This window comes from Perognathus longimembris, chromosome 9 (genome assembly GCF_023159225.1).
Source record: "Perognathus longimembris pacificus isolate PPM17 chromosome 9, ASM2315922v1, whole genome shotgun sequence".
Lineage (NCBI taxonomy): Eukaryota > Metazoa > Chordata > Mammalia > Rodentia > Heteromyidae > Perognathus > Perognathus longimembris.
In genome coordinates, this window is record NC_063169.1 from 35,076,219 (window position 1) to 35,097,513 (window position 21,295).

Genomic DNA, 21,295 nt, shown 5'->3' on the forward strand with positions numbered 1-21,295 from the left:
AGACTATGAAGGCAACATGACATGAGCTTTAGGATGGAAAATAAAATATTTATTTTACAATTTGAATAAGAAGTGAATTGAACTGCTTTATGAACAGTCACTTAGTAAGAGGTGGAATATATGTTAAGGTGTAATATAAAACAGCATAAACTAATTGTAGAATCCTACACCTAGAAGGACATACTTTAAAACTTTCATCCAAATGTCCTTTCTTACTCTCAGCAGTATTTTTCTGATTCAGTGGAAAGGAACACTGAAAGCTCTCTTCTCCAAATACATTGTTAAAGGGATACACATAGGCACAGAGAGAAAAGAGTCACATTGGAGCTTCCTCTTGATTCAAGGACATTAAAAAAAAATCCCTTCCCCAATATCCATCAGCCTAATGCAGTGTGAGTATCTGGGACCAATTATTCATATCTCATAAGGAGAGGTCTTTATAGAGTGCTACATAAAAGTAATAGTGTGAAATGTGTGTGTAATAGGATAGAGGTGAAAAGGGTTGGTATTATTTAGCTGTAACTGGGCTGTTTTCCTTTTATGGTGACTGAGTTATGCACCACTCTGTGAGCTCTTATATTCAGGTCACTCTAAGAGAACGCTGCTGACACTCAACTTAGAGCTGAACTTCAAAGTGTGTGCTAATGGCACCATATGATAAACTTACTTGTAGTAGTTGGAAAATGGCATATTTCAAGTTTAAGTCTCTCCCCACTTTTTATATGTAACATTAGCAATAAAATGAACTTGGAACCAAGTAAGGATTTTCCAAAGAAAGATGATCAACTTGAATGAAGAGAGTCTGAAAATCAACTATGATGAAGTAACAGATTTAGCAGTATTTTACAGGCTACCATACCCTTTCCATATAAGTGAAAGAAAAGAAAAAATTTTCCTGATTCTAAAAAGCTGACACAGTCAAGAGCTGGTTTATGAGAATCTCTAAGCAGAGATTTTTAAAGAGAATTTAACTTTCTTTAAAATATAGAATCTGATATTCAACAGAAAATGATTTTTAAATTATTTTATTACTTTTTTAAGTTAGAAGAAAGATAACAAAATAAACAAGGTAATTATTAGTGTGTGGAGACTTTTCATACAAGTCAGAGTTCTTACACTTTGTGAGTATTTTTAGTTTGACATAAAGACTGAAATGTTGGTTTATTTCTTCCTGACCCAAGCTGTAAGTTTAATAGAAAACTGTGAAATTAAAACTGTTCTTTAAAGAATAGAAATAAATTCCAATAAAATCAGACCCATCCAAATCAATTTGTTTTAGGAATGATGTAAAAGCCAAGAATTGGCTTTGAATTTTCTTGAAAGTTTCATGATACACAAAAATATACAAAAGATATACAAAAGCAGTCAAAAGAATGTTAATGGTAGTATTTAGTCAGCAGTCCAAGTTAATATAAAATGAGTACAGTATTTATAATCCAGAAATAACCAACATATTCAAATCATATCTAGATTATATAAAATATTCCATGCTCTTGTCTATCTGTGTGTTCATAGAGCTAATGAAACATATGAAGCATTTTGTTAGGTGCTAGGATGATGATTCTTGCAAAGTTAGCAAAATGTTCCCCATTTGAATGTTAACAATCCACTAGACTAGCTCTACAGTCACACACACACACACGACACACAATACACATTCAGCAATTAATCTAGGTGCCTTGTGGATTGGAACATAGAAGAATTTATGACACGTATGATGCAGCTTGGAAATCATTGTGGAGTTAGCCCATATCAGTATGGAATGGAGGAGGGATTCCTTGTAGTGGTCAGGATATGAACCTGTCATTAGGATGGACTATTTGAAGGAAGAAAGAAAAGAAGGTAGGAAGGGAAGAAGGAAGGAAGGAGTAAAAGGTCTACAAATGAGATACATGGGACTGACTGAGGAGCCTGGGGACTTGGTAGGGAGAAAAGATGCCTCAACAGGAATGGGTTGATAGTTTTAGCAGGTTAATAGCAGGAGATGCCCATGTGAGTGTTCCTGCACACAGACACCCATATGGGTCCTATGGGCTCAGTTATGAGTAAGGATGCAGTCCTCCAACCCCCTTTCCAGTGAGATGGGATAAAGTCACCTAAGGAGGCAGATAAGGGCAAAAGGGTGGGCTTTGGATCATGCCAAGTATAAAGGCAAGGGAGAAAAAGGAGAGATGAGAGGGGCTTTGAAATGCCTCATGCTATGCTCTTCTCTTCCTGAAATTTTGCTTCTGCTGTTCATTTGTGCTCTTTAGATGAGTTTGTTTAGCAGAGCTAAAATGAGGACTAGCATCTGTTTCAATTACTAAAATGCCAAATTCCTGGTATCCACATGCATAAGATTTAAAAAATGTTGCATAAGGAAAATTTAATTAAAAGCTATTTGGCATCTATTTGCTCACTCAATTTTAGAACTCAAGTCTTTTCATATGTGTACCGTTGTCCACTTAGTGCTTATTACATTTATATAGTCCTATGAGCCTCCCAAGACACATATTGCTATTGACTGGCTGTTAGCAAATCAGCTGCTTTGTGTCTATGTAGTTATTTTGGCTCTCAGTTCATTGTGCGTAAGCTCTGAATCTCCTCTTATGAATATAATAGTGTTACCCTACAGGCCAGAGGAATGGGTTTTAATCTCAGCAAGGAAGAATTATTTATTACTAAGAGCTGAAAACAGATCTTCAATAAACTTGGGTACAATTCAGGAAATCTCACAATTAGAAAGCTCTTAATGATTATCAACAAATGTTTCCTGAATTATTTTGTTCCAGGCATTATGACAGTGGCTTTAGGACCCATAGATGAAGAAGATACAGTTGATTGGCATCTTGGAGGCACTTGAATTTGGAGAAGATGTTCTATCCCTACATGATCATAAGACAGAAATAGAGCTATGCAGAAGACATATGGGATTGAGGCTAGTCTTCTGTAGGAACTGGAAATGGAGGAAACAAAGCGTGCTTGTAATTGTGGGTTTGTTTGATGGGCTGAGGAAAGGAGAAAGGAAAAGAATGATAGAGGAAAAAATACTGAGGTACATTATGTCTATATAATGAAGATGGCATAACAAAACTCACTGGAAGCTGTTTAATAATAACTACAGCAAAATACAATCACTGAAACCCCTCCTCTATTTCCCCACATCCAGTCAAACACAGGCCACTCCTAGTTTCACCATCTGAACAGATTGTAGCTCTATTCTCTGTTTTCCTGTAGACTTCTTTAGTTCTGGCCTTTATCATTTCTCAGCCCATAGCATACTTTTCTCTCCTCCATCCTTGCTCCCTTCCATGCTAATCCTCCCTACCCTTCCAGAATGGCCTATCTGATCTTCCCTCCCACAACTTACCCTCCCAACAGATCTTATTTAATATTCTTTTTATTCATTGTTAAATATACTACTTGTACAAAAGAGTTTTACTGTATTCTCTCTCACACATACGCATATATTATACTTTAATCAAAAGGCTCTATTGCTCTATCTTCCCTGTGCTTCTTAAATCATTTTGGCTTTTTATTGAGATGGAGTCTCACTAACTTATCTGCCTCCCTAGCAGTTGGGATTACAGGTATATATTATCACACCTGGACTGGAGCAATGCCACTCTTAACAAAATAAGAACTAAACAATTATAGTGTCAACCCAATTTTTCAGCTACACACACTTACGTTAGCAATTGACAGCACTAAAAATGTCATCATACTAAAAGTGACTATTTAGATATACCAATATTGAAAAAAATTACACTAGCTGTCCCTTGTTGATGTAACTTCAAACTGTTTATGCCTGACATGTATTTACAGTTACTACCCACCATACCTCATGGTCTCGCTGCCTGGAGGCTATGGCTCTGTTCATGTCTTCAGCATCCCTGACATGGTCAAGGGCTTGGTCAAGTGATTCCTGGAGGTCTGACAGCTTAGTTCTGTAGTCATCCAATTGCTCCAAGATGACAGGAAAGAAAGAGCGAGTATCATTGTGTAGTCTCTGCCAGTTCTCAACATGGCTCAGCACTGAGAAGAAATAGAGACATATATTTAGTATGAGCTTCTGCCTCCTCCTACTGCTCCAACATTTAGCAGAATTGCAATTTTTTCAGATCATCCTTTTGCAGTGATTGAGATTAATCCCATTATTGACAGAATAGCTCATGTTTTATATTTGAAGTAAGAACTGTTATTTTAGGAACGCCTCATCAAGACTGACTAAGAGGGGTTGATTAGTTTTGATTTATATGGAAATCCCGTCATTATATGTTGCTTATTGTTACCTCAATTGTTACCCATTTTAATCATGTAAAGGGGACTTGGATATACCATGGTTTTTAACTGCCAAAAATTCCCAAAATTACCTTGTCAGTGATAAGACAAAGATGTTTGTAACTACTCATTTTCTGCATTTCATTTTGCCAGGCAACTGTTTTTAGTTAGTTCCTGAGGTCAAGCCTCAGCCATGATTTGGACTGGAATAAAGGTTCAATAGTGATACAATATTCTTAAATTCTATTTGTATGTATCTTCAAAAGTACTGTATCCAGTATGCTTTACTTCTGTTTTTCTTCAGAGCCTCCCATGCTATCTTGTTGAGGTTTGTATTGTCTTTAATCATTATAAGGAGAAGACATAAGTTCTTGTCTGAGTGAAGAAAATATGAGGTCAGAACATGGTGACAGGCTATCTAGAGATATAAATGGTCCCCTTTCCTCAGGCTGGACTTGTTAAAAAGCCACAGTAGGCAAGGGGCTTGGGAACATCTGGAAGTGACACCGGAGTTGCAGTTTTCCTGGCTGTGAGCCTCATCCTCACTTAGAACTGGGGCCTAGGACTCTTCTTTGGTTCTCTTTGTTGCTAAGATTTTACAGATTTGTTCCACAACAAATCTTTATTCCAATAATGCTCTTCGATGGTATCCGCAATAACTATTAGCAGAGGTTGAAAGTAACAATTGTGGAAAAATGTACTGCCTTTGGTCTGCAATTCAGGGAAGCATTTAGTCCCACTCCTTACAATGTATTTTAAAATGCATAAAATAAATGTAGAGGGTGAACTATATGTTAAATGACAAAATTAGAATTTTTATTATAGAATTACTATAGAATCATTATTATGTACTACTTTATTAATGCATTCAATAATAAGATCTGGAGATGGGTCTAACAACTACCATAATATTGTTATTGGTGAGCTGAGATAGCGTTGTAAGATATTAGCAGCATATGGTATGCGAGCTGGAATTTCTGTAGTTAATTATGTAAGATTAAAATGGGCACAAATTTTTTGTGATTCTTTCCATCAGAAATGGAACCCATTTTCCTACTATTTGAATCTGGGAAGCTCTTGACCAACAGAGTGGATATGACATGGTTGAACTCCCAGGCCCTATGGAACCTTACACTTTCTAGTCTTACCATTTTGGAAGGCTATGTCTCACCCTGTGAATGAGCCTTGGCTACCTCCTTAATAGTAAGAAGTCACACAGGGGAGAAGAGACCCAGCCTTACTAGCTAGCCACAGATACATGAGGGCATTATCCCATGCCACACATAGCAGAGCTGAGCTGTCTAGGCTGAGCGCAGTCTAAATTGCTAACCCATGACATCATGAACAAATGTATGTTTTAAATGAATACATAAGAGCTGGATTGGTAGATAGCAAACCCTAAGTGATGAAGTGATCAAGCCATGGATTCAATAATACTTCTCTGAATTGGTGCCCCTCTTTATCATGAAAGAAATGTTGAATTTCTATTGGAGGTTAAAAGTTAGTAAAAGTTTTTTAGGCTCCTTGGAACATGAACGTTGCTAGATTTGTAGTATTTCTACACTTTTATTATAACTTTCCCTACTCTAGATAGTCTTAGGAATTTGTAGCTCCAAGCCTTCTTTCCCCTGTTTAACACATTTTTGCCAACTGCTAAGTCTCTAAAAATTCTACAGTAAAAATTCTGTAGCTCCAGCTATTTCTCACAGGTGCAAAGTTGGGCCTAGATCTAAAAATCAAGTTCTTACAGTTAAAGTTTTCTGAATAATTCCCTAAAGCCACAAGTAAACCTTAAATAATTCTGAATATTGAGAATTCATTGCCCTGTGGCTTGGGATCATTTCCTTGACCCACAAAGAAAGCAGACATGTGCTGGGTTAGCCAGATGTTGAAGACACATACAATCTTGGGCCTCATCAGCTTCCTCATCCACAAGTTCTCTCTGCATGAGAAATGATGGATAGCTTCTAATCTCCTCCACCATCTTCTGAGCCAACACCAGCTTCTCAGCGACTTCCTCAGGGCCAAGTTCCTGCTCCTCCTCATAATAGAGCATCTTCTTGTTGATCTCTGAAAGAAGGAACATGGTGAAATAGGGACAAGGAGAGAGGATGCTACTGCAAGCAGAGAGGCTGGTGGGCAAGACTGGTTGAATCCTGTAATGCAAAACCAGGTTCATTCAAAGACAGCACTGATGTCATTCTGTGAACACTGGTGCTGGTGCTTGAGTTCATAATGTGTCCAAAGAGGAAGAAAACCAGAGGGAACCCTGCTGCCTCCCAGTGGGTATCTTCAGAATGGAAACAGGCTGCTACATTGCTGCCCTGCACTCATCCCCATCTGGTTTCCACACCCATTCAAGAAGCTCATCCTTTTATAGAAATACTTACCTTGGATAAAATGTTCAGAAGTATCTACTGTCTATCATCTGTGGGATGCATTGGAGGTATTTACTGTATTTTAACCAAGGATTTAACCAAACAAAGCCCATAGGCAAAATGAGAGCATATTGATTGTTATCCAAATGAACCTTTCCTGTTGTTTTCTAGACAGATTATAAACTGGCAGTTTGTGTTAGTGTGATGAAGTTTTGGCTATTGCTAATCATTTTTGGCAATTTTATTTGCCTTCTGTAATGACTGCTTATGAAGGTTGAACCATTTGTTCAGGGTCTTTTCACCCCAATCTATATTTAGGGAGGAGGATCCATTGATGCTCAGAGGGACTAAATAACTTGCCTACACAATAGCATGTCGAGCTGCATGCCAGGCTGGCCCAGGTTGCTGAATTCCTCATCACTACTGTATATGATCAGCAGAAACATATGTAATTGCTACCTTGTTCTATGGCAGCTCAGGGAGGAAGCATTTTATCTTCCTGGCATAAATGAAATTGTGTGTCTGAGGTTTACAATGATCTATGTGGTTGGTCAGACAAGATGGGTAAACAAACACTGGCGTCACATAAATCACAAAAGGATAGGGGTTGTATTTTTTGTGGATAATAGCTTGAAGGTCACTAGCAGCTACTTTAGATGTGGCTAAGAATGATGAATGACACACTATTGGTATTATACACCATTCCTGAATTCTGAAAGGAGATTAATGGGACCAGAAAAACTTTTAATGCTATAATTTTATAGCATTAAAATTTCCTAGAAGGTTCTAGGGAAACCAGTATGTGCTTAAAAAAACAATAACTCTCAGGGAAGTAAAATATCCACCTTTCAAATATAATGCCTAAAATACAATCCCTAGGAATAAACCAAACATAAATAATTTTTCGAAGTTCTAGTATGTAAAATATTGAATTCTTTGGCATTTTGATGCAAATAGCATGTTTCGGTCTGTTTTATTTTAGCTATGTCTGGTATAGGTTAGAAACAGGAAACACAGACAATAAAATTTTTGCCTTTGGTCTTTGGAGACTAGTCACACATTATTTTAAAGAGACTAAAAAGTAGATAAAAGTTACTGTTTCCTATTTATGTTTCTTTACTCTTTCCCATGACTAAAGGTCAAATATGAAGATTTAGATTCCTTTCAAATGAAACACCTTAGAATAAAAAGTCTGGGTTACAAAATACTAAAGGTGATTTATTGCCTTCGAATGGCTTACTAGGGATCTAATTTTATTTGTTGCCTGAAGAGGCATTCATTTCTTAATTGGATGAGGTCACCTAATGTTCTAGGCTCCATCTTACTGTTTTGAACAAATCAATAGTAACTCTAAAGTGCTATAGGAAAAGAACATTTTATCAGTTAATGCAAAAGTCTGAGAAATTGAGGATAGAGAAGGGGAACTTACATCAACTGTTATAGTAGCAATGGAAATACAGTAAATGATGAACCTTTCTTTTTTTTTTTTTTTTAATATCTTCATGCCTGGAAAATGCCTGGATTCCTTGGGACAGAGATACAAATCTCCTACTGTGGGGCCCTTTACTGTCTTAGTGCTCCGGGATGTACTTTGTGTACTTTATTATACTATTATATATAGTACAATGAAAGCTATAGAACACAAGCACTGGATATAACCTAAGGAAAGTCTCTTTATAACAGAACAGACCCAATTTCTTTTGGTTAGGAAATTAAAGGCAGCTTTTAGTGAACTATTAAGATTGTCTTCAAGATAAAGGCAGCATTTAGCAGAGGTTTAGAGCACAAATAAGTAAATCTCTAAAGGGAAATGTAGACTGTCACAGTGTTTTAGGGCAAAGAAATTACATGGCCCCACCCCTTTTCTTCTGGGCTGGGGACTGAAGCAACTTGTCTTCCTAGTCCTTAGAGAAAAGCACCACAGAAGCATCTTAGGATTTGAATCTACTGTGTTTCCTACTTGACGTTTGCATTTTAGGGATACCATATCATGTGATTTTTCTCTCCTAGAAAAGTATCCTGGTACTAAACTTTGTGAAATACTTGGAAAGGGGAATTATTTTGGATATTTTTCCCTTGAAGACCAACAGTTTATAAGCAGGAACAAGGGCTCAGAAATACTAGAGAAACAATGTGAAATGAAGACCTTATATGAATTAAAGCCTATCACCCTCTTAACAAGTCCCTGGCACACAATATGGTAGCCCTTTTTCTTTTTTTACTACAATAACCCACTATACATTTCCTTGACATAAAGTTGAATTAAAAGAGAATGTATTTACCTTGGATTTTATCCCTCATATTGTGGGCTTGTTCTACAAGTTGAGTTGCATGGTCAGTGGTATCCTTACTCTCCTTCTGAACATGTTTCCCCTTACTTGAGGCTTGATTTCCCTACAAAGAATCCGAATGAGCAGAAGATAAAATTTATAAGAAAAGGAATGCTTGGATAAGTGCATGTGGAGTAGTTGAACACATTGCATTCATTTTATGAACATAAATTCTCCTGGAATGTGAAAGTTCTATCACATATAGAACAGCCCCAGAAGTCATGCCTGAGGGCTGAGTGATGACAGATTTTAGAATCACAAGATGCTATAAAGTCACAGTTCAATCTAAAGCATCCACCCTTCCCATGTAATTTATCTTTTAAGTTTGCTGTGTCTCTTGATGCCAGTCTAGGAAATGACCCAGGGCTGGTGATCAAGCTGACATTGTACCTATTGAAAAGTTTGAAGATTTGAAGAGAAAATTATCTAAAGATGAATAGACCTTGGAAGTTTCCACTGTCCATAGGCTCCTGGGGGGCAGGGGGAGTCCAAACCACTACTGAAACTGAATTGCCACAGAAACTTAAAGGACTACTACATTCATTGGGCTAAAGAAAGATTTCAGAACTTTGTTCCAATTGCCCATCAATGTGGATGCTACTTTTGTACTCAGGCAGATTTGGCTTGGTGAATGAAACTCTTCAGCAGAGCTGATTTTATCCAGTCAACCTACTCACTTCTGTTTCAGAGCTCCCATATAGTGGTGTGTCAACCTTAAATCCAAGTCCCAAGTAGATTCTGAAGAAAGAAGGGGTGTGTTTGTGTGTGTGTGTGTGTGTGTGTGTGTGTGTGTGTGTGTGTGTGTATGTGATTCTGTGTTGTCAGCTAAGAGCATGGACATAGTTCAAGGCCAGAACCCAGCCTTGTGTGAACAGCACAGGGCACAACTTCTTGGCTTTAGAAAGATTAGCTATATTTAATTGGAGGGAAAATTCTTTAGTCTGGTATTTGTTAAGGGCTCCCTGCCTTGCATTGTGTTTTTCTTGGCTCGGCTTTGTAGCACGGCTTTGTAGCAAAGTGTTGGTCTGGATTAGATAATGCATAAAATAAAATGTTTGTGGTATTTGTTTGGTCATAATGAAACCCAGGGCCTTATGTACCATAGACAAGCACTATGCCCTCTAGCTATACCTCCAGCTTGGATGACTACTGTGGGTAACAATTTTCATTGCTTAAAAAGTATCTATAGGTGTAAAACTATCTAATACATTAAAAGAACTTTGAACAAGTACATATTTGATGATGTTTAAATAGTTATAATTACAAAAATACTCATTTTACTCTAGTTTTATTCTTCAAGGGAACGGTTTATTGTCTTTAAAGTTATTTTTGACATGATAACTGAATTCAAGTGATAAAAATAGCAGGAGGAAGCCACACCTAAAAAAACCAAAAAAATGTTTCTGCTAAACACCAGAGGGCACTGTGAGATACGGAGAGAGACAGCTAGGGAGCCATAGCGCCACTTTCATTTTTGGAGACAACAGACTCAAAAGCTTTCTGCCAGGGCTGCTGTTGAACTGAGATCCTTAGATCTCAGCCTCCTGTGCTCCTGTGTAGCTAGGATTACAGGTATAAGCCACTAGCATCCAGTTGCTAATTATTTCTAACTGGAAATTCAGATTACTGAAGAGAAGAACTCTGATCACTCTGTATTTCAAACCAGCTAGAGCTGAATGGATGAGCTTCTACTCACATTCCTCGCAAATACCACTTTGATGCTCATCCCTTTCCTCCTTTTCTCTGTGGTCATGAGACTGTCAAAACTAAGAAAACTCTTTTTGGGGGTGTTTTGTTTTCAGGAGTACTGGGGTTTTGAACTCCAGTTGAGCCATGTCTCCAGTTTTTTTTTTTTTCAGTTTTAGCTCTTTTCTTGGTAGAGTCTTAAAAATAAAAATTATGTGTAGTTCTTTTGACTCTTTAAATTGCATTTCTAATCCAGTTCCTCCTCAATTCTATTCTAATATATTTTATAGCTGAAAGTCTTCTACTGAGCACCTGTCATATGCCTCTACAATAAAAAATGTATGTATATAAAAAAGAGATAGACAGCTAGACATATACAGGTACATCTATAGATATAATAAACCCAATTGGTAGGAAACTGAACATTTCTTACTCTGTGTGTGTGTGTGTGTGTGTGTGTGTGTGTGTGCACCAGTGCTCAGTTTGAACTCAGGGCCTTTCTTTCTCTCATTCTTGATTGGCTTTTTTGTTCATAGCTGGAACTCTGTCACTTGAGCCATACCTCTAGATCCAGCTTTTTTCCCTATACCAGGCATTCGTTACTTTAAATTGTAAAATTACCGAATGTAATATAATATTGAGGGGATATCTTCTTTAAATCTTGTTTTCCTGTAGCTTCAGTTATGGGAGGAAAATAATGATATAGACATATCATAAAACAGGCTTATCTTGCTTTAAAAAGTTGAAGTTAAAAATTGCCTCAAAACTATAAATTGATGGTTTACATTTTGAAAGATTAATCTTACTTGCTCACCTCCATGGTAAATTCTCCTTGGATGTAGTTGATTAAAAAAAAGTGACAGGAGTTTTGAGTAATACAGTTCATGAAGGACAGTATACCTTGAATACTAATTCAAAAACCAATAACAAGATTTAGTGAAGATGACAACTAATATATAGGATGATCATATTACTAATTGTATAAACTAGGATAGGTTTATGAGTGAAAGGGGAAAGTTTTAGCAATTATTCTGGAACGCAAGTGTGAATGACAGTCTGGAGAAACTAATAGTAGGAACATTGATGTGCAATTTCAGAATCTGGACAGTGATGGCTACTTATGTGGAATTCTTTTCCTGCTAAACATTATTGACTTTCTAAGGCCTTTTTGGCCCAGATTTATCCTCTGAGTGTAGATTAATTTCTACCTGCCTCTAGGCATCCACAGATGTCACACTCTTAAAGTGTCCAAAGTAATCTGCAGTTTTTGTCTTAGCCATCATCTCTCCAAGACCTAACTTCTCTCCATGTGCCTCCTTTTTCTCACTTTTGGTTGGCTCCCCATCTCTTTTATTCCTCTTGTTATTCTGACTTCTCTTCTTCTTCTCCACATTCACTCGTCTCAGTCTGTCCCAGTTCTCGGCAAATCCTGTTACAAGTGCAGGCAAGGACCTAAGCAGAGACTTTCTTGTCAAGTCTTACATAGCAGTCTCCCAGCTGTGTCCCAGCCCTTGGAATCTTCACTAGCCAGTCTGCCACCCATATGTTTAGGGGAACGTTTTGCAAATCTGACTGGCTGTTCTCAGTGAATACGTCAATGTTTTCTGAAGTCCACGAGATGAAATTTCTGTTCTTCTATCCATAGTGGGCAAGGTTTTTCATGATTCAGCCACTGGAAACCTTTTTTCTTGGTCATGGGGCTTGAACTCACATCCTGTGTGCTGTCTTTTGCTCAAGGCTAGCACTCTACTACTTTGAGCCACAACTACACTTTGGGTTTTCTGGTGGTTAATTGAAGATAAAAGTTTCATGGACTTTCCTGCCTTGACTTTGAAATGTGATCCTCAGATCTCAGCCTCCTGAGTAGCTAGGATGACAGGTGTGAGCCACAACACTCCACAATTGTTTTCTGTTTGTTTAGGATTTTTTTAACTGTACATTTTTTGTCTTTTCTTTTTTGTTGCTGGGGATTGAACCCAGGACATTGCACTTGCTAGACAAGTCCTTTGCCACTGAGCTACATACCAGTCCCTGGTAACTTTTAAAGCATTCTATCCTCCTCTTCTCCTTACAGTTAATTTTCTTCAAGATTAAAGTTCTTCTGGTACCAAGAATCAGGCATGTTGTTTCACATTCTTGCCATTGCAGTACTTTCCTTGCCTGGAAGTTCCTGTTAAACTCTGACTCATTCTTAATATACAAACCCTTTCCCAATGAAAGAGTTCAGTATTTCTTTCCACCAGGCCTCCATGACTACATGGTATGGCATAGCTGTCATTTTACATATCTTTTTCCATTAGACTGAGCAGCTTGACCGCAGGGCCTTATACACACCTGTACCCTCAGCACCTAACACAGTTACTGTTACATTCCAAGTGTTCAGAAATGCTTCTGGACTTTTTCTTGCTAGATAACCACTGGTACCACTGGAGCCACATTATCAGCTCTTTTGAGTTTTCTTTAGTTTCTTTTTCAGACAGGGTCCAGTGTTTTTGCTAGGACTAAACTCAGGCAGCCATCACTATACTTCAACCTCTTGTGCAGCTGGGATTATAGGGGAGCCGTCACCATACATGATCCACTTACTTCTTTTCATTCTTCCTTTTGGGGGTGGGCAGGACCACTGATGAACCTCATACTTTTGATGTATTTCCATTTCAGCTCAGGGAGTAGAACAGAATTGGAGAAGGAGATTAGATGGCACCCTGTACCACCCAAAGAGATTGGGCTGTGTGACTCTTGGCTCTGTAGGACTGAGAGAGTAAAAAGTAGTACTGAGACTAGGAGAGAACCATTGTCTCCATCTCTGCTTGTAGCTTAGCACCCTCACCTTGAGCATGATGGCTTTGAGAAAACAGGAGAGGAGAATCTTTGAAGGGTCTTAGGGAATTTCATTACACATGATACTGTGGCAATAGGAAGACACTGGACACTGGCTGTTTGTGAGCACAGATGCATGGATGAGAGGAAAAGGCTCAACAACCTCTCAATGAGGGCTGAAGGACTTGGATATGGAGATTAGCACATCACTAATATCTGTGGTGAGTATGATTTGTGAGATCTAGGCCATACATGACCCATGCAATAGATAATTAGCCAACAGAGGTCAAACTCGCCAGACAGCTTTACTTTTTTTTAAAAAAAATTTTTATTATCAAACTGATGTACAGAGAGGTTACAGTTTCATACGTTAGGCATTGGATACATTTCTTGTACTGTTTGTTACCTCATCCCTCATGTGGAAATACACAATGGAATCTTTCATACAATTAAAGCCACATATTAGTTACTTTCTTTTTTTTTTAAATTTAAACTTCAATATGTATTTTGAATAACCAAATAAATATTTAAGTCCTCCCCCAATTTGGGAGTTTTTTTGTTCTTTCTAAAACAAAATGAAACCTTCAACATAGTCTCCCATTTGCAAAAGCCAAAGTTGCACTTCCCAGCCAGAAAAGTAAAGGGCCATTGAACTTTAGCCCCAGGAGAAAGAGGAGGAGGAGGAGGAGGGGGAGGGAGAGAAGGAAGAGGAGGGCAAATGGAGGCGATGGCTTTGTTGGGAATCCTTGGGTTCTACAATATCATTTGGTTTCTCACAAGTACCTTTTCTTGTTTTGTTTTATTCCCAAACAGCCTTAGTATTCTCGTTAATATTATTAAAATAAGTTCCTATGGAGGAAAAGAAGGAAATGAAGTGGTTAATAAAATGTCTTCAGCATTGTGCAATTGCACACAACACTGTGAGCCCACGGATACACCTGGCTTTTCTCAGCCCTGAACTAGTGACACGTTTTAACCTTTCACCGTCACAAAGCAGATGACCTCGATGGTTTTTATTAGCATAGGTTTGTGTTTTGTGAAGTTCTGATGGCTTTGGGCCAAAAGTACACAATGATGAAGGAACCGCAGTGGTCACCAAATTGCCAACCTAGTGTAGAAGTCTCAGGGGTTGGTGTGTGACCGATGGCATCTCTTAGCACTGAACCTCGCTCCCTTCCTTGGGAGGGCAGCGGGCCCGGAGACAGATGCCTGGTGCTGCTGCTCCAAGCACGCACACTCTCAGCAACACTTAGAAACCATTTGGTGTAAACCAACTGCACAACTCTTGGGGGAAGAGATGAAAGGAGAGGGGGGAGGGGGGAAATGAAGGATGAGGTAACAAGTAGAATAAGAAATGTACTCACTGCCTTTCATATGAACCTGTAACCTCTCTGTTTCACACTTTGACAATAAAGAAAAACAAAAGAGTCCATGGGGACTTTTCTGCCCAGGCTGGCTTCCAACTGCCATCACTCAGATCTCAGCCTCCTGAGTAGCTAGGATTACAGGCATAAACCACCAGCACCCAACTTTCGTCTCTTAGTTCTTCAGCTGCATTGCTTCCATGAGACGTTGATCACTGTCCTTCTTTTCAGTGCTGCAGTTTGTGCCTCTAAGTGTGGATACTGGTTTCTGCAACTTCACCCAGTGCATTGAGAAGGAAGGATCTGATGACAGCTCTCTTCAAAGTGAGAAAACATCACCCAGCCACCTCACAGTGCAGATCTTGAATGTGACTGTCAGCTCTTCGAGGGTGGCTCCTCGGCGGGGCCCCATGAATATTATCTTTGCTGTTAGAAGCGCACAAGGATTTTTGAATGGGTCAGAGGTGAGCTAGTTTCTCTGGAACATGAGTGTGATGGAATTCAGTTGCTTTCTTGATAGAAGGCTTTCTAAGTCAATGCTTTCCATAAATCCTTCCAAGAAGCAATCGTAGACTTCTGAAGTCTAAGGGTTTAAAGGGTGCTAGAGAAACAGCAGGTCCAATCTTGTTCATTTATTTCCAAATGTTTCTGCAGGCTCTTGTGCCACCAGGACTATTAGAATCAGATGTTGCTTGCAGTAAGCATTTTGGGAAATGTCCAGAAGAAAGTTTCTGTAGTTATCAGTCCCCAGAACAGTATGAGGTCACTTTCAAACTTCCATTATTCCCTGCCTGTATTTAACTTACTTTAGAAGCAATAAAAGGACTTGTAACTGTCTGAGCTGTGGGTGGAATCAATCTGAGTAAAAATAATGCCTCAAAAATTGAGATACTTTTGACAAGGCCTAACCATGATAGTCAAATGAATTAACAAGAATTTTTTTTTTTTTGGCCAGTCCTGGGCCTTGGACTCAGGGCCTGAGCACTGTCCCTGGCTTCCTTTTGCTCAAGGCTAGCACTCTGCCACTTGAGCCATAGCGCCACTTCTGGCCGTTTTCTGTATATGTGGTGTTGGGGAATCGAACCCAGGGCCTCATGTATATGAGGCAAGCTCTCTTGCCACTAGGCCATATCCCCAGCCCCAAGAAACTTTGACAAAAACTTCTTGTTAATTCTTTTGATACTTAAGAGATTTCATTTCTCTTTTTGGATATTTGTTGGATTAATGTACTGTATGTGTGTTATAGAAGCTAGGGACAATTTTACATGCATTTTAAAGTAGGTAAATCTAGGGGTGCAATTAGAGTAATTTGCATGTTTAGAAGCATTATCTTTTAAAATTTTAGGAAATACAAGACAACCTCAGCGTGGATCTTATTTCCTTCCTTCCTTCTTTTCTTTCTTTCTTTTGCCATGCTGGGGACTGAACTCAGGGCATCCTGCACGCAAGTGCTCTATCACTGAGCTACACTTGTAGCTCTGTTTTTCATAGGATATAAAAACTGTTTTGGAGAAAACTCTGACAATTCATGATGTCAAAATACCACTATGCCAAAGCAGAAGCTGCTGCTCAGGTAGAGCATTATGAGGAGGAAAATTATTAGGAATTTTTTTTCTTTTGAGAAAATCTCATGGTATAGCCCAGGCTGTGTAGAATTTCTCATTCCTCAACTTCTTGAGCAGTAGGATGATAGCATACACTATGATGGCTAGTGTGTTAACTGTTAGTATGCTAACTGTTTTGAGGTGCCATGTGACTTAAACTTTGTTTTTTGTTTTTGTTTTTGTTTTTTGGCTACAATATGGAAGAAAGGTGGATGTTTCTGTACTAGACTTCTGGGGTATATTGAATGATCTCTTTTATTAACTCTGCTTTTCTTATTCATATAAGAGATCTTTTTCAAGTCATGTTTACCTTAATGTTGTTTTAAGTCTATCTGAGTTTTTGTTTGTTTAATTAGCTGTTTCTCTAGTGTTTTTAAATTTTATCTTCTCAAATCTATCACATCTTTTTGTTGTAAATCTTCATGCTGTATTTAAGTGCATTGTTTTCTTTTGAACTTTATTCATACTTTCTGCTATTTTCTTGTGGTTATAATATTTAACATAAATTCTTGCTCTAGAGTTTATTTTAATTTGTTTGTATGATGAGAAGGTTGAAAGTGACTTTGTTTTGGTCTATTGGCAAAATTGCTTTCTTTTTTTTTTAATTTTTTTTTTTTTTTTTTTTTTTTGGCCAGTCCTGGGGCTTGGACTCAGGGCCTGAGCACTGTCCCTGGCTTCTTTTTGCTCAAGGCTAGCACTCGGCCTCTTGAGCCACAGCGCCACTTCTGGCCATTTTCTGTATATATGGTGCTGGGGAATCGAACCCAGGGCCTCATGTATATGAGGCAGGCACTCTTGCCACTAGGCCATATCCCCAGCCCCCAAAATTGCTTTCTTAACATTTAATGCAACCTTTACCAAACCATTTTTTGCATACTTTATATGATAAAGTATATTTCTGGATGCTCACTAGCGATTATCCACAAAATGTGAAGGCAAACAGCCAAATGACTACCTAAACTGCAACAGGTAACAAGCAGCAAATACAGAGATTTTCCATAAGAATAGTTTTTCAAGAAAACCTGTCAAATGGGAAGAGTCCATGGAGATGGTGGATGTTAACTTTCTTTTAAGACCTTGGGCACTATATTTTTTCTAAGCTGTGTTAACATCAATCATCTGTGACTAGCCACATTGGCCCAACCCTCTGTTGAAGGAAGGCACAGAAACTGAACACCTACCTTTCTAGTTAATTCTTCCAGATCAGACAGCAGGCTTTTCATTGTGTTCTCAGCATTGTTGATTTGTATCTTCCTTAGGGTGTACTGATTTTCTCTTTCTGACAATTTTGTCTGTGGAAAAACATGTTTTGGAAATTATCACTAAATGTGCATATACCAGGGATTAAAACATTGCAGGAGGATTCCACAGTGGGCCCACAGCAGAGGTGGAGGCTATGTGTCTGAAAGTCTGAGCTCTATTGGATTGTTCAGTGTAAGCCCTGGGCTGGTCATAGGGGAAAAAGCACCTTTAATTAATATAAAGGCATAATAGAGTGTGGTAGTGACATGTCTAGGTGTCCTGAGATTCAAAATTTCAATCTGGCCAGGCCTTGGATCAATGAAAATGATCCCTTCAGGATCAATGAAAATGGGCTTTAGCAACTCATGCCCCTTCTTTTGGAGTGAAGGAAGCAATTATCTTTATTTTTAGGCCATTTTCCTCATTGGTTCACATTTTTAAGGGGTTTGGTCTCATTTAGCTCTACTCAGCTTGCTTTGGATCAAGCCCATCATTCTTGGGGTTCTTTTTCCTTCAATAGTTTTGCACATAGTTTTTTTTAGTTTATTTTCCATATAATCTCATTTGGAGAGTGGAGCTCTTGATTAAGACATATCCTAAGTTGGACACTGGTGGCTCTTGTTAGTAATCCTACCTACTTGGGAGGCTGATAGCAGAGGCTTGGGATTCAAAGCCAGCCAAGACAGGAAAGTCTGTGAGCCTTTTATCTTCAACTAACCAGCAAACAACCAGAAGTGGAGTTGTGACTCAAGTGGTAGAGCTCCAATCATAATAGAAAAAACTAAAGTATGGAACCTAGGCCCTGAGTTCAAGCCCTAATACAATACATACACACACGCCATGAAAAGATATATACTTAAGGTTACAATCAACTTTTCACAATGTCCTATGCAACTGTGTGTTATGTATAATAGGCATACCTAGCCCAACCATCTGTAATGTAACTATGGGTCTCAGATAGTAGAAGAGCAAAGAAAAAGCTATTAGAAGTGACTCTGTAAAGAGAGTAAAAGCACAGCCCAAGGCATGGCACCCCTGCATACTTTGAGGAGGTAGATGGTGGAGTTCATTTCATTCACATGCCTATGTGCAGCAGCGCCGGAGGACACGCTCAGCAGCCCAGATTTGCTTTCTTCAATGGAGAGTGCTGCTAACCTGAGATCATCCGTCAGGTCCCAGATGCACTTATCACAGCCTAGAGGTGAAACAGTGACATCATTTCTTCGGAACCTAAAGTCAGCCTGGAAGCATATTGCTTTATTCAGATGATGAATGTGCAGATCTTTGGTTAATACCAAGCTTTTTTTTTTGTTTGTTTGTTTCCTGAGAAGTTGCACTGGGCTACAAAGCTAATCTTTCCACAAACCAAACACAAGTCCCACTTAAAACAATGAAGAGCACAGCCAATGGGGAAAGTAGGTTAACAAGAGCACTAGTGGCTGAGGAAACATGAAGGGAAAGCCTCCTTCGTTCTTTTAATGGTGGGAAAATTGTCTGGCATGCTGCTCTATTTGTCAGGCTTGGATCATTCTTATTTGGTCATAGGCAGGGAAGCCAGCTAGCTGTTGGCAGGCACCTTATCTCAGTCACCATTCATGTGCTAGTATCTGCCTTCACTTCTTCTAGCTCTTCTTTGAAGTCTACCAACTGTCCAGATGAACACTAATGCACACATGAATATATCTGTAAGGCATCAATGTAAATACCATGCTCTGAGCCCATAAGGGGGTGCCAAAATTCTAGCCCAAAAGGGGGAATATGGAGAGGCAGGGCCCATTTTGTTTGCTGGTTATAGGGCTTGACCTCAGGGCCTGGGTACTGTCCCTGAGCTTTTCTGTTCAAGGCTAGCACTTTGAATCACAGCTCCACTTCTGGTTTTCTGATGGTTTACTGGAGATAAGAGTCTCATGGACTTTCCTACCCAGGTTGGCTTTGAACTGTGATCTTCAGATCCTCCTGAGTAGCTAAGATTACAGGTGTGACTACCAGTGCCTGAGAGCATCCATTTTCTTTTTGTTCTTCACCTTTCACATTTGAGGTCCTCTGACCATTGTGGTCTGGGACCCTAGTCCTTCTGGAGTCTACATTCTAAAGCAGGGCTCACTGTGCTTTGAGCCCTGTCTTCATTCCCCACTTGTAATTTGTCCCTTCCCAAGCCCCCTTTCCTCAGACTGTGCTCTCTTCTAAAAAGCTGGTAAATGGAGACTGAGGGGTTAATGGTAGTTAATATATTAATTTGTTAATACAGAATTACTGTATTATTGTTAATACAGCATTATCTACCAGGGAATGAATCCTCAGGAAGTTGGAGAAGATGTTTAGGTCAGGCAGGCATCTTGATGTTCTTAAATATACTTAGCTGGAGAGCCATCTACTTGAGATCATTTCACAAACCTTGCCTTATTTGTGCCTCACATCCATTCCATCTTCTAAGATGCTTTGTCTTGTGTCCAGATGGAATGTGGGACTAAGACACTTTTGTATGGAGGAGGGAATGTCTAATTTTAAAATAGTCTTTAAAGCAAAAGTTTTGTTTCCAGTGTAACTGGTCCTGATTTGATGAAAATACTGGCAGAGAAATCCATGAAGGAACGAAGACAGTTCCATTTGGTAACATCTGAATATTTTCTTTCTCATCCCATCTCAGATTTGGTTTAGGAAATGCCCTTTATGTCTCTTGGCATTTCAGTAATGGCAGGTGTCGTGGGGCATTGCCCAAGGACCTGGAGAGCCAATGTGGACATGAACTCATAAGCCATACTACTAGGAGTGGCACCTCTAACTGTGCCCTCACCCATGGGGCAAGACAAAGAACATGGAGGCTGATCAATAAGTTCTCAATTAAACTACATAAGTGTAAATTACCTGATTACTGAGGTGCAGACAGAGTTAAATAAAGGGTGGCAATAAGGGGAGGAGAGAGAGAAATGGAGACATCTCACTCTCCTAGTCCTTCCTAATCCCATACCTGCAGCACATTAGAGAAAGTGGGGTTAGTCAATGATGTAGTGTTATTTTTACTTATGGTTGGGCAGTCCGTGCCTGTAGGGAGTTCAAAACCTTCTTCCAAGCATTCTCCTGTTACACTGTCACATGGGCCACCACCACAGTTGCACACTGTAGGAAACCAAAACAAGAGATTAGGGAGTCAACTCTTCGTGCTTACAATAGGGTAATAGTTTCAGTGTTTCTAGAAATGCTGGCTTGTAAGTGTGAAATTCTTCAATGAGGATGAATTACAATCATCTTTAAGGTTGTATAGATCTTTGTTGTATAGATCCTACATATTTCACTCTTCACCCACTCTGGCAAATGACATGCCCTAAAGGTGACAATGAGGCACCATGGGCTCTGAATTTTCTAGAATTCCTCTCTTTGAATCCTATTAGGGATTCTGCCTATGACTATGCAACTACTTTACTCCAAAAAAGATCTAGGTGAATTTCACAGGGCACTAAATGGCCATGGAGCTCAGCATTCCATCTGAGAAGCCACCCTTTCATCATATATGAAGTCTGCAGTTTAACCTAACTGCAGGTGTGAGGGAGAATCAGCTCTGAGAGGAGAGAGTGAGGAGTCCTAGGAGAAATTCTTGGCTCTCATGAGCTTGA

At 39.0% G+C, this 21,295-nt stretch overlaps 1 protein-coding gene across 3 annotated transcripts in view; it reads right to left on the reverse strand.

Annotated features, from left to right (window-relative positions):
• Lama4 (laminin subunit alpha 4) overlaps positions 1-21,295 on the reverse strand; it is a 145,182-nt gene that overhangs the window by 65,344 nt on the left and 58,543 nt on the right. For 2 of the 3 annotated variants that reach the window (XM_048353934.1, XM_048353932.1), the window contains 6 exons: positions 20,706-20,801; positions 18,728-18,879; positions 17,624-17,734; positions 8,921-9,032; positions 6,163-6,330; positions 3,821-4,014 (listed from right to left, as the gene is read on the reverse strand). In XM_048353934.1, the coding sequence (XP_048209891.1) occupies positions 3,821-4,014; positions 6,163-6,330; positions 8,921-9,032; positions 17,624-17,734; positions 18,728-18,879; positions 20,706-20,801 (833 nt within the window). The remainder of the gene's footprint in view (positions 1-3,820; positions 4,015-6,162; positions 6,331-8,920; positions 9,033-17,623; positions 17,735-18,727; positions 18,880-20,705; positions 20,802-21,295) is intronic. The other variant, XM_048353935.1, reaches the window with a different exon arrangement.